We start from the raw sequence: 14,046 nt of genomic DNA, 5'->3' as shown, positions 1-14,046 counted from the left end.
AGGGACGTGGTTTAGTGGTGGAGTTGGCAGTGCCAAGTTAAGGGTTGGAGTCGATCTTAAAGGTCTTTTCCAACCTAAATAATTCCATGGCTATATTCTGTTCCTGGTCACAGGTTTTGTATCTATCATGTAAAGGATGCCCAGCCTAAACCATGCAACTGAAGTGGCTTTGGATGTTTTAACTTTCTCCTCTGTGCCAAGGAGAATGTTTAGAAAGGAGCTTCAGGGGTTTAAGTAGTTTATAGGAGTAAGAATGGTGAAATTTTATCTGAAATTTTCATAAGCTTTCCTGAGGCCAATGGTGAGGCTGAGAGTCCTGGCCCCAACAATGGCCGGTGGGAAGAGGCAGAGGATTTGGAAAGTGTGTGTTAATGCTTCCCATGAACACTCCCTACATTCAGTGATTCATGATTCAGATGCTTGCTGCGTGAGAAGTGGTGTCTATTTTTACTGACACTGAAGTTATTGTGTTTGGTTTTTTTTTCTAGTAGAAATAAGCTTACGCTAATTTGTGTCACTTGCAAATTTATTGCAAGAACTACATTTTAATAAAACTTGTATGCAATTAAGTGAGCAACCTTTTCAGGTGGAAGGAGCTACCAGCCTCTCAAACAAATGTAGTGAGTCAGATGTCAGTTGAAGAAATTGTACTAAGCGTGGTGTAACAAGATGAGCTTCAGCACTTTAAGAAGGAAGCTTTATCTCAATTTAAGAAAGAAGCATTAGAGTTGGGTGGCAAATGTGTTATTCAAAATAGCTACGTTTAGTGTTTAAACATTTTTCTCATGAACTACCTTAATTTTCCAATGCAAAGGTAGCATAGTACCCGATTTTTTTTAACAGAGTCCCTGATGTCTAGAAGAACTACATAGAAGAAAAGGTAAAAATAACTGAAAGCAGATATTTTATATCCCCACCTCCTCTAGATATTTGTCTGTTTTGTCTTCTGTCTGTGAGTATATATTCAGCGTCTGTAATCCACCTGCTAATGATACGTTGCTGGACAACACCACCTGTCTAGTCTTGCTGCATCTCCTGCCCAAAGAGTGGGTTGTGTTGTGACTTAAGCTCTTACAGATTAAGTTTCCTGTAAAGATGTAACACCACCTAACACTGATAAATGTTGCTTTCAAAAAGAATATTCTGACATTGTTCCACCTAAATGATTTGTCAGTTAATTATCTTCCATTTGACAGTACAGAACTGATTCTTGTTGGGAACAAACAAACAAACAAAAAGTATTAACCCTCCCAGCTTCTTGATGTGAATTTTGAGTATCAAGGATTGATTCACTTTTTGGACTTTTCATGTTGTGAATCAAACCTTTCCACGACTACCTGTAGAGATATTGATGTTGTTTCTCATTGTGCAGGCTAAACCACTATAACCAAATCATTAAATGCTTCAATTTAAAAAAAAAATTTTTGAGTCACATATGGTATTCAAATGCAACATGAAATTCTATTTATGCTATTACTATTGGAACAAAATTGGATTTATTTGGAGAAAAATTTTCCAGAAAACGTCCCTATGATAATCATGGATGCTACCAGTTCATTACAGCCATGAAGACCAATGAATGGACGAGGAGTATCTCTGTGAAGAAAAGTTAGCACCTTCCAGTTGGAAACTGTAGCATAACTAGAAATTGTTCTACTTGCATAGATTGCATATCAAACTCCCGGCATTTTTTGATATGAATTCATGCAGGGTTAACCAGATAGAATTACGAAGGCCGTCTTCCGTCTTCTCTCTTCTTTTTTTTTTTGGTTAAGCTTTTGATACAGCACATTTGCCTACTTCATTTTTTTTGCAATTTCCATGCCTGATAGAATCATAGAATGGTTTGGATTGGAAGGTACTATTGAAGTCCAACTCTCCTGCACTGAGCAGGGACATTTTCAGCCAGAGCAGGTTGCTTGGAGCCCTGCCCAACCTGACCTTGTCCCATTAGCTCACTGATTTCTTGCCACCCCCTCCCCTCAAGCTGTTCATTACCACAGACCTAATAATATTTTTTATTGTAGCGGGGATGGACCTGAATTAGTAAGATGTAGAACCTGAAAAACTTACTGCTTGGTTCTTTTTGTGAAGCTATGGGCAAACTTTACTTCCACCTAAAAATGGAGGTAGGCACTACTTCCATGTTTGAAAAAAAAGGATTTCAGTTTCATAGATTGCATTACTTTAGCCTAGAACATTTAGAAGTTTCATGAATAAAAGTATCCTTAGTCACCCTATTCTTGTGGTTGAAGTGGAGGGTGGGGAAGTGATATGCATTGTTTGACACCCCCCCCAAATGCTGACCAGCTTGACCTTGTCTTTAATGTGTTCTGTAGTCTCCAGCAACACCTGCTGGATAAAATAGTCAACTGTACACAAAATTATTATATTTAAAGTGTTTGTGTGCTAGCACAACACTTGACCCTGATGGTTAGAAATCATTATCTTGTTTCGTGATGAACATTCTTGCCAGCAGCAGCTCAGGTAAATGTTGACTTTAATTTTTTTTCATCCACACCCACTTCCTCAGTTTTGTAGGCTTGGGAAAAGCATCCTCATGATTTCACCGTCTATGTGATTTGGTGTACAACACATGCGCATGCTTAATAAATCTGTGCACGTGTGCTATTTATTAATGTCACTGCTATAGCTGTACTTGAGGACTTGGGTCTAAAGCAATGGCTGGCAGGAGTCAAAAGCAGGGCCATGCCCTGCTTGAACTTTACTTTCTTTCAGTGAACCGTGAGAAAAATCCAAGTGCTGTGAGCTCCCTCGGTTGGAGGCTACTGAGCTGACGCATTAAGTTCTTGTCTCAAGCAACACTGCAGAGAGAAAGCAGGAAGAAGCAGCGACTAGACAGGACAGCGTGCAGGAAATTAAGGTCCTGCTTCTGTTTGAGCAGTTGGAATTGGACGAAGATGCTATCTTCCCAAAGTGTAATAAAGCTGGGGTAGGGGAAATAGAGGTGCCTAGAGGAGAGAATATCGCGGTGCCTAATTAAACAGGAAGCAATTATTATTGTTTAACATGTTGCTCAGAGATCCGAGTTGGTACACGCTTAAAAATTAACTGAGACTCTGGATAGTCTCAAAAAATCTGAAGAATTTGTTTCGAAGATCTTCATTTTGCCAATCCCTTCTAGTATTTGGCATTAATATTTAGCATGACATCTGAATAATCATGCCAGTCTACACCGATTTCTCTGACTCCAGATGAAAGCAGAATAACTGGCCTAATTCTAATTAATTATGATCTTTGTATCCCTACAGTCACTGCCAGATAGGTGGGCTAGTGGACATAAAAAACCGCTGCTGTTACTGAATTGCCATTTATGCACAGGAAAAGATTCTGTGTGTTCAGCCTGCATCCTGATGGAGAAGATCTCATTCATCTATTGATTTACAGCCAGCAACGCATGTCTAACGCAAGTATTTTAGGCAAAGGTGTTCTGCAGGATCCTGATTGGAGGGATGGAGAAATACGTCCTATTCCCACCCAACCTTAATGAGTTTCCCCAACTGCTGATCTTGGGTGATCTTCCCACCTCTACAGCTGTTTGCTTTTGTGTCTTTTCCCACTCAGCTGCTTAGGTGCTAAGATGTTTAGGGGAGAATCTTCCCATATATTTGTTTCATGCCCTAGCAAATGGGATTTTAATCTTGTCTTGGACTTGTAGACACTGAGTCAATATTGATTGACAATCTTCTATATTAGCCCTGCTTAAACTGCTTTTTCTACTGACCATTTCTTTCTCCAGTTTCCATCCCAAACCATGGTATCAGATGGTTACTGCAGTGCACACTTGGGTTTTAATTTCCTCTTCCTTTCTGCAAGTAAGGTATCTGTGGTATTCTGTTCAATGGTGACTTCTGAAACTTGGTGAGAAACACCTTATCAGCTACAAGTGTAGAGTAAGATGTGTGTTGCCAGGGAGGAACTGAAAGGTGACTTAATGCTCTGTTTTCCACCTCTTTAGCATGTGCCTTTTGTCCCGTTTGAATAGAAATGCATGTATTGTGCAGATGTGCATAAATAGCAGAAAACTATAGCAAAGCAAGTAAAGCAGATATGCTTTGCTGGAATAGTTTTAAAGATTGCTCCACAAGTCTTAGAAGTCAATGGAAAATTAACTCTTTTATTTGTTGGAGTGACTGAGCTGCCGTTCTGATTCAGCATCTGGAGAATGAAAATGGTTGCTTTAGGCACAGTTCAGGAAGATTTTCTCTGGGCTAACAACGAACAGAGAACTGTGTTGCTGATTTGTCTGTGTCGTTTCCTTGATGACAGTTTAACTGACTCTGTGGCGTAAAACAAAATTAGTAACAGTTCAAATGCGTAATCTTTCCTCTGGTTAGAACCTCCCTGACAAATACTAATTATTTGGCTAACAAGGATTAATTAAGCTTCTGCAGGGAGAAAGAAGAGAAAAGCGATTGACCTCTTACGGCTGAGCCTCAGCAGGGTCTAACTAAAGCTTCTTCCTGAAAGTATGAGTCACGCTGAGACTGTGAGCCAGTTTTCCCTCCCTGATCTCCTCGCCACCCTTCAGTCATGTTTTTAACCATGGTGAGCAAACAAGATTAAATAAGCACAGACTTAAAATAAAGTTGCTGAGATCTCAGACAACTTTCCAGAAAAGCAGCAGTACGTTAAGTTGCATCAGAACTTACTTTTGTACCATGCAAGCAATTTAGATTTTATGAAGGTCCTATCAAGGACTTAAGGTTAAGTGTGATCACCATTCTGTGGATTGCATATCAATCTTATCTTCAAAGGTTTAGAATGCAAAGTCTTTGATAAGCAAAGATCCAGGCTAGCTCATTAAACCACAAGAGCTGCTTAAAATAGCTCACACTTTGGGCGTGGATGCAGTTAGTCCTGTAACTTTGTTAAAGCTATTTTGGGTAAATATGAAAAACAAAGGTTTTGTTCAACAGCACGGTTATGTCTGCATATGAACTTCAGTTTAACTGTTTTTGTTTAATTAGTTCAATTCTATAAAAACTATTAAATAAGACTGTCTATAGAAAATCACGTATTTAGTTTTATGCATAACTTGGAAGTGTCCTTTTGATTAACCTACAGAAATCTAAAGCAGCTGAGGCTTGTGTAAACTACTAATTTTAATGAAACAATTAAGCATTGACTCTTAACCTATCGACCTGAATGGAACTGCAGTTTATATTTTAGTGGAAACAGGTCCTGTCCTGGCAAAGGATTTTAGCATGTAATTTAAATCAATCAAGAATAGCAGAAGCCAGGAAAAAGAATGGAGAAGCACACAGAGTTTTCTTACAGTTATGTTGGGGGGCATTTTGTTTTTCCACCTTATTTTTTTTATAAAAACTAGCCACTGCTGAACTCTGTTCAACACAGAAATCAAGTCCCTGCTATAAGGAGATTCATATGCAAACTATATTAATTGCTTTTCCTCAGTGAGATGTGACAGAACCTAACTGTGTTTTAATACACGCCGTGGCCTTGTGGCTGTTCAGCTACCAGGTTAAATGAAATAGTTCTGTTAGGTTATCTGCATGTACAATAGTTGTCTCCTTCCTCCTTAAGCAGAATAGCTGGAGAAACTGGAGAAATGCTAACATACCTCAAGATGATGTTTCTGGTAATGTTATATTAGGAAATTAATTAGGAAATGTAATATAATTAATCCTTGTTAACTGTATATTTCCCACCATCCATCTTCAGGAAAGAGTACAAATAATTGTGTATTCCAAAGTCCTGAACAAACTATGGAGAAAATGATTAAGAAAAATGAGCAGAAAAAGGCTGATAGGGTATGCCTGGTGAACAAGGAAGGATGTGTTTCACTATTCACTGTGCTTCTGAGAGACTCTCTGCATTGCTAGAATATTTTTGTTGCTTGCTTTAAGCTACAGAAGACACTAAATAGAAATAACCAGAAATCTGTGCATAATTCAGTCCCTGATTTCCCTCACACAGAAAAATATTTTTATGAATTATTGCCTCAGAGAATTAAAAGCACTTCCTACAGTAGACTTTGCTCACCTGTAGTGATCTGACCAGAAGACCATTGTACATCAAGGATTAGTGATCTACAAGTCAGGCTTGTGCTGCCCATCCAGCCCAGCCTCCAGGCCCACGTAGGGGACCACGGGATAAATTCGTCCGGTTGATTGTACCACAGGAGTCTGCAGGCAGCTCCCACTTGGAGGTTCTTGTGTGAATATCCTTTCTGTTTGGCAGTAAAAACTTTGTATAGGGTTGTTTTCTTGCACAAAATTCTGTAGCAGCTTGAATGACCAAAATGGTGTAACTTTTCCACCAGCAGGATCTGCGTCAAGTGCTGCACCTTGATCAGAGACCTGGTTGACAGCGTAGCTTGGCACTCCCAGCACCTGAAGGAATGTAAGGTTATCCTCTCCATTGCAGCGTTAGCTCCAATAAATGGTATTTTAAGTGATACTTTGGAGTCTGCATGCCTTTCTTATCAGGAAAAAACTAGTACCACTTGGTGCAAAGCAGTCGGCTTGCTGTACTGGCCAGAACAATTTCACTTGCTGAGTGCTGTCTGCGTTCTGATGATGCAGTCCAATAAAGACTAAAATTGGACAAATGCAGTCTTCCTCCCACCCCTTGTTTGTTATATTGTGTTGATTTCAGGATCTTAATGGTTCTGCTTGAAATCCACGAAAACAAAGCTTTAACTTGATCACAGGGCTGTGTACTGTGAATGATCTCAGACACAGCGTTCAAAGCAATGCACGTGGTGGTGTTATCTTCTTGCCGCTTCTGTCGGGGGTGAACTGACTGACATGTTACAGCACAAATAACCTTGTGCATCCATTGAGGAACACAGGGGGTGTGGGAAAAGCTGGAGCCCACAGCTTAGTCTGAACTCACATCATTTCAGAGGACTTAACACAAAAAAACCCAAGAAAAACCTACAACAAACCAAACAACTTCTTCTGGGGAGGGGTCCTTTAACAGAGAGTGCAGTGATAGGATGAGGGGTAATGGTTTTATGCTGGAACAGGGGAGATTTAGGTTAAATGTTTTCCTGTTGAAAAAACATTTCCCTGTTGAGGGTCGTGAGGCACTGGAACAGGCTGCACAGAGAAATTGTGGCTGCCCCCTCCCTGGAGGTGTTCAAGGCCAGGCTGGATGAGGCTTTGAGCAGCTTGCTTGGGTCAAAGGAGTCCCTACCCATGGCAGGGGGGTTGGAACTGGATGATCTTTAAGGTCCCTTCCAACCCAAACCATTCTATGATTCCTTGTGATATTTTATGTCACTCCTGCTCTCAAAGCAGAGGTGAAAGGGTTTTTTTGTAGAACTTCCCCCATTATTTCAGACTGAACTTCACTCTCTCCAACTGGCTGCTGCCTTCCCTTCAAGCTGGTTTTTGACATTCTGGGAGCTGAACTCTCCACCAGGAAAGTTCCTTTCTCCCGGGTTCGTGTATCCTCCCGGGATAAGGACTTCCACAGGAGCAGTTGCAGGTATCATTTCTGTGCAAGGCTGGACCTGAGCATGGCCCAGTGACACAGGTAGTCACTATTATAAAAAGCGGAATATTTTGATTTAAGCTAAAGTAGAACTAAGTTTCATCTAAATGTGAGAATTAATTGATAAGTTTTGCTGCAGCAAAACAGCTGCTGTGCATGTTTAATTATCTTGTCATATAAATCTGTCACGTATCAAGAAATAATATGTAGACGATATCCAGACATGATGCTTAGCTGTCTAACAAGATACAGTTGGCAACAATAACCTGATGGGAGTCTCCGGACATGGTTGAATACGCCAAAAATATAATGAGCAACCTTGAAGAGATTTATATTCTTTATTTAAAACTAGTATATATACTCGCTGTTTTTTGTAGGACCTTATGCCTTTTTTAGAAGGGCATCCAATTCAGCGCTGAATTGTATAATAAAAATATTATTATCTTTGCTTTGAAGACTTTGTCCTTTTTAATATTTTACCAGTGAATGAGTGTTTCTCACAATCTGGGGGCTCGTCCAGGATACGTGATCCTGTCTCTGTGGGACAGGACAGTGGGAGCGGAGAGGCGCGCCCTGCTGCTTTTAGCAGTCTCCAATCTACTGTCCTGCCCCGAGAGGAGCAGCGAACCTTGTCCGGGCGGAGGACTCTCGAAGCAAAGAAGGGGAAAAGCTGATTTAATGAATTAATGGATCTGAATTTTGCGCGGCAGCTGAGTAATCCTGTGTACGGGTAAGAAAAGTGACTGTTAAGTACCATCTGGGCAGCTGGAAGAGTGGGACTGAAAGTGTGTGTGAGTGAGACGCAGGGTTCCCTGTGAAGCGATTGTGGAGTCCTTCTAACTGCGGTTCCATATCTCTGTGAGGAGACTGGCTGGTGAAGGGACAAAGCGCAAGGGTTCCAGGCAAACGGTGTCCCACGGGGAAAATGGTGTAATGGGAAACAGACTCCGTAAGGGAGACTCAAAAGGGAGAGAGGAATCTGAGGATCCCTCTTCGAGCATTCCACCTGACAGTCCTTTAGGGGTGATGCTCAGGGAATGGGGACAAGGTAGCACCCAGGGAACAGACAAGGGCCATGGCAGATTATAAAGGTATTCTTGAAGTGAATTAAATTTGGGGCTAGCCAGGAGACGTCCTGCGCAGTGCTGGTATACCTGGTACCGGAACCCAGAGTATGCCTTTGGAAACTTTGAATTTGCAGTGCCGTAGGGACTCTTCAAGAATAATTCAAAGAGCCTTACTGATTGAAAACATACGATTTCTTGGGTTTTGGTAGCAGGGGTTAAAGTTCCCACTGTCTTGTTTTCGGTAGGGGGTGGTTCTGAGTCCCTACTAAAAATTGTTACAAGAATTGTGTGCCATTTTGGTTTTGAACTCAGAAGGTATAATAAGAAATTGAATATTGATAACTGATTTTAACTTTGGTATACTTCGTAACTCTGTATGTGTGTGCCTGAGATATAGCACTGCTACGAAGCAATTGTGGTTTTGAACTAAAGTTGATGGGAGGAGATGAATGAAGCGAGTGTAAGTTTTATCTTAGAATTTTTATGACTTTGTTGTTAACCTAACACCTGTTGCACAGACAACATGTCAAGAACAGAAACTGGTAAATTATGTCAAGATGAGGGAAATGATCCTTAAAAATTTTAATAGAGTGCCAGCTATTGATTTATCCAAAACTTGTTGTGCGATTATTTCTGCAGGCAGTTTTATTGTTGCTATAACTCGGGAACAATATGCACAGGCTTAGTGTGTGTGTGTATATTATGTGTAATAGAAAGTGTGATCAGTGGTGGAAAAGATACATGAAGAGAAGGAGAGAGAAAAGGTTTAAGTAGCAGTGGTCGTTGGTTGTGTGTATCTCTCAGTATCCATATGGAGCAACTGCAGAAGAAATGCCTGAACCTAACTGTTTAGACATTATAGAGTATCAGACTAAAGTGCGAGAGGATATAAGAGAGAAACCTTTACCCAAAGGGGAGAGAGTCTTTATAGATGAGTCATCATGATGCCTAAATGGAAAACGTCACAGTGGGTATGCAATAATAGATGGCATGCAGAACAATGTAATAGAAAAAGGGAGACTCCCTGACGTCTGCTCAGCCCAAATGTGTGAGCTATATGCCCTCAAACAAGCTCTGGAATTATTAGAAGGGAAAAATGGTACAATATATACAGATTCCAGATATGCCTTTGGAGTTGTCCATACCTTCAGAAAAATATGGAAGGAATGGGGATTGGTTACCTCCAGGGGAAAGGAACTAGAACATGAACAGTTAATATTGGAGGTACTGGGTGCCCTAAGTAAGCCAGAAGAGATTGCAATAGTACATGTAACTGGACATAAAAAGGGGAATGCTTTAGAAGATAGAGGGAATAGGCTAGCTGATGAGCAGGCAAAAGAAGCAGCACTCAAAGGAGGGGCTATTAGGATGCGAATTTTAATACCTGGTAAAGAAATGTCAGTCAAATTGCCAGTATTTGCAGAAGAAGAGGAGAAGTCTCTCCAAAATATGGGATGTGTAAAAACCCAGGAAGGTAAGTGGATCCTGCCAGATGGGAGACAAATGTTAAACAAAGCAGTTACCGGAGAAATATTATCCAGGCTACATTCAGAAACTCATTGGGGAAGCTCAAGCTCTGTGTGATCAGTTTTTGAGATGAATCAGAACTGCCCCAAAGAAAGACTTGGGTGTGTCTCCATACGAAATGCCCCTGTATGGAGTAGTAGAAAGAATAGACTCTGATAAGGGAACACATTTTACTTCTAAGGCCCTGCAATCGATATGTGCAGCCTTGGAAATATGAGCATTAGCTCTTGGAAACAGAACTCCTGAAGGTACAAAGGCAGAAATAAGAGGATGAACCAATCCCTAAGATAAATTATATGTACCTTAAGAGACTATTTGCATGGAATAACTCAATTTCTTGCAGATTTAAGAAAGCGTGGTTTGCTACCCCAAACAGCTCCCCTGGATTTCAGCCTGTATCAAATACAGCCTGGAGACTGGGACCTAGTTACTCTAGCCCCGACGTGGAAAGGACCCTTCCTGGTATTTCTGACAATGGAAGCAGCCATAAGGACTAAAGAGAAGGGGCGGACTCATGCCACTAGAGTGAAGGGACCGGTGGCCCCGCCTTCCAGAGAGCGGACTGTGAATCCTTTGTACAAGCAAAATGGGTTGGCGAAATCTGTAAGGACATTTACCTGTGTTACATATAATAATGGACTAGGTAAACTGAATTAACCACCTGGTGGTACTGTGGAGTGTGTTGGAAGTGGCAGCCCTGTGAAAATCTAAAAGGTGATTTCAGGTGTCACTAAGCCAAGGGCAAGACTGGGTTAGCCTCTATTTTTGCTGCCAAGAAGAATCTAAAACTCCGCTGTTGGCTGCAATCCAATAGGCGTTGAGTGACGGAGATATATGCTATACCAGACTTTGGCTTGCAATGGCTGCCTGGACTCTCCTACTTCGGGTTGTGCTCACCTCCAGTTGTACCCCAGGATCTCTAAATGAATGTTCTAAATGTCACCAATGCCTGCATATTAGAGGGGCTTCCAATCTTAATTACCACACTCACATAAATAGGTATTGCTATGACTTGTGAAGTTTAACCACTTGTAACTTGGGGAGAATACAATTGTAGGTAGGAAGAAACTTGGGAGAAGGAGGAATAAGGCTGGGAATAGGCTGACCTAAGGGATAAGAATGTATGTGTTTCACCAAGGAAGGCCATTGGGACATATAAAATTGCACATGTCCCAGTGCAGAAATGGAAGTCTATGTTAGATTCTGGATGGTGGGATAATCTCTTGGGGGTAGCTTGGTGGAAAAAAGTAGGTTTCTTTTTATTGTGTTCATTCGCTGGGTTACTCTTTTTGCCATGCCTTATACCACGTTTTATAAGACTGATTTCCAGTGTAGTCAAAGGAATGCAGCTAACCAGCACGCCAATAAATCCATGGATGACAACCCCAGGTCAGAGTGAGACAGCCCAGAAAGTTATGATGTTGACGAAACGAGACCGAAAGAAGAACAAGATGAGAAATTACAACCAATATTATGTAAATCAGAGCAAAGCTATGGGTTTCAGCAAAAAAATGTAATAAGTAAGAGGGGGTGAATTGTGGGAATTAGTTGATAAGTTTTGCTGCAGCTGGTGTGCATGTTTAATTATCTTGTCATATAAATCTGTCACGTATTGAGAAATAATATGTAGACGATATCCAGACATGATGCTTAGCTGTCTAACAAGATACAGTTGGCAACAATAACCTGACGGGGGTCTCCGGACATGGTTGAATACGCCAAAAATATAATGAGCAACCTTGAAGAGACTTATATTCTTTGTTTAAAACTAGTATATATACTCGCTGTTTTTTGTAGGACCTTATGCCTTTTTTTAGAAGGGCATCCAATTCAGCGCTGAGTTGCATAATAAAAATATTATTATCTTTGCTTTGAAGACTTTGTCCTTTTTAATATTTTACCAGGGAATGAGTGTTTCTCACAAGAGATAACACACAGACAATCTCCAGACATGATGTTTAGTTGTCTAGCAAGATGTAGTTGTTTTAGGTCAAATGATAACCTGAAGGGAGTCTCTGGACATGATCGAATACTCCAAAAATATAATGAACAATCTGGGAGAGATTTATATGGTTCTTTGTCTAAAACTAGTATATATACCCACTACTTTAGTAAGATTGCATGCCTTTTTTAGAAGGGCATCCAATTCAGCGCTGAATTGTAAAATAAAAATATTATCTTTGCTTCGAAGACTTTGTCCTTTGCAATATTTTACCAGTGAATGAGTGTTTCTCATGTAAGTAATTGTATCTTTTGAAAATTAGACAGAATGTCCCTCTTGTAGTGTGTTTTCTTTCAACCAGTGTTCTTTTTCCCAGACATTTTTCATTCTTTGAAGATGATAACGCCTTGTGTGAAGCATGATCTGTGCTGAACAGATGTCTCTTCTTCTGCAATCACCTCTGATTGCAGCTTTTCCCCATCTCAAAGGCAAGACCAGGCAGGGAGCTGGAGCCAGCTCCCAGTCAGCAAGAGATTTAACGGTTGTGAAGCTCATAATAACACTAAAAATAGTCCTCGGGAGCTCCTGGGATCTCCACGAGATTTCTGGGAAAATTTATACGCCCGCCTGTAAAAATTTTGCCTCACGAGAAACATTTAGGCTCTGGAACGAGTCCAGAGAAGGGCAACAAAGCTGGTGAAAGGGCTGGAGAACAGGCCTTATGAGGAGCAGCTGAAGGAGCTGGGGGTGTTTAGCCTGGAGAAGAGGAGGCTGAGGGGAGACCTCATTGCTCTCTACAACTACCTGAAAGGACGTTGTAGAGAGGAGGGAGCTGGCCTCTTCTCCCAAGTGACAGGGGACAGGACAAGAGGGAATGGCCTCAAGCTCCGCCAGGGGAGGTTCATGCTGGACATAGGGAAAAAAATTTTCACAGAAAGGGTCATTGGGCACTGGCAGAGGCTGCCCAGGGAGGTGGTTGAGTCACCTTCCCTGGAGGTGTTTAAGGCATGGGTGGACGAGGTGCTAAGGGGCATGGTCTAGTGTTTGATAGGAATGGTTGGACTCGATGATCCGGTGGGTCTCTTCCAACCTGGTGATTCTATGATTCTGTGATTCGCCTCACGCCACGCGGCCGGCGGAGACGACTCCCTCGCGTCGCCCAGCCCCGCTGGAGGATGCTCGCTTTCTAAAACCCCAAAACGAGTCCTAAGGAGGCTGCGGGCCGGCATTTTCGCTATCGGGGCTTGTCGTTTTGCAGCCACATCGCCCTGGCCCGAGCCCACCGCCCTCCCCTGCCCGGGCTGGTCTGTGGCGGGCCTGAGGCGGGCCTGAGGCGCCCAGGGCGGGGCGGGGCCCGGGTTCGGGTCCCGGGGCGGGTCCCGGGGCGGGTTCCCGGGGGCGGCGGGCGGTGCTCGGGGCCGGTCCCGCCCCGGGCAGCCGCGGGGCAGAGCGGCGGCGCCCGGCCATGGTGGGGCTCAAGGACGAGCTGCTCAAGTCCATCTGGCACGCCTTCACCGCGCTCGACCTCGACCGCAGCGGGAAGGTCTCCAAGTCGCAGCTGAAGGCGAGTGAAGCGTGGGGTGGGGTGGGGTGGGAGAGAAACCGGGATGTGGTGGTTGGGGACCGAGATACGGGGGGAGAAACCGAGATGCGGGGTGAAGGACCGAGATGTGGGGGTGGAGGACCGAGTTACGGGGTTAGGGACCGAAATGCGGGGGGAGAAACCGAGATGTGGTGGTTAGGGACCGGGATGTGGTGATTGGGGACCGAGGTACGGGGTGAAGGACCGAGATGCGGGATTAGGGACGGGATGCGGGGGGAGAAATCGAGATGCGGTGGTTGGGGAGCCAGATGCGGGATAGGGGACCGAGATACGGGGTTAGGGACCGAGATGCGGGGGTGGGGGCGTGAGATGCGGGGGTAGAAACCGAAATGTGGTAGTTGGGGACCGAGATATGGGATTAGGGACCGAGATGCTGGGGGGAAACGCCGAGATGCGGGATTGGGGACCGAGATGCGGGGTGA

General features: G+C 42.9%; 1 protein-coding gene across 1 annotated transcript in view; it reads left to right on the top strand.

The window, feature by feature from the left end:
- Positions 1-13,454: 13,454 nt before the first annotated feature.
- The window catches only part of SWAP70 (switching B cell complex subunit SWAP70), a 42,422-nt gene continuing 41,830 nt past the window's right edge, over positions 13,455-14,046 (top strand). Inside the window, exon 1 of the mRNA XM_069857571.1 lies at positions 13,455-13,585. Coding sequence (XP_069713672.1) covers positions 13,487-13,585 — 99 coding nt within the window. The 5' untranslated portion in view covers positions 13,455-13,486. The remainder of the gene's footprint in view (positions 13,586-14,046) is intronic.

Source organism: Phaenicophaeus curvirostris, chromosome 5 (assembly GCF_032191515.1).
Source record: "Phaenicophaeus curvirostris isolate KB17595 chromosome 5, BPBGC_Pcur_1.0, whole genome shotgun sequence".
Taxonomy (NCBI): Eukaryota; Metazoa; Chordata; class Aves; order Cuculiformes; family Cuculidae; genus Phaenicophaeus; species Phaenicophaeus curvirostris.
The sequence above is the reverse complement of the archived record's forward strand: the minus strand, read 5'-3'. Positions and strand labels throughout refer to the sequence as shown.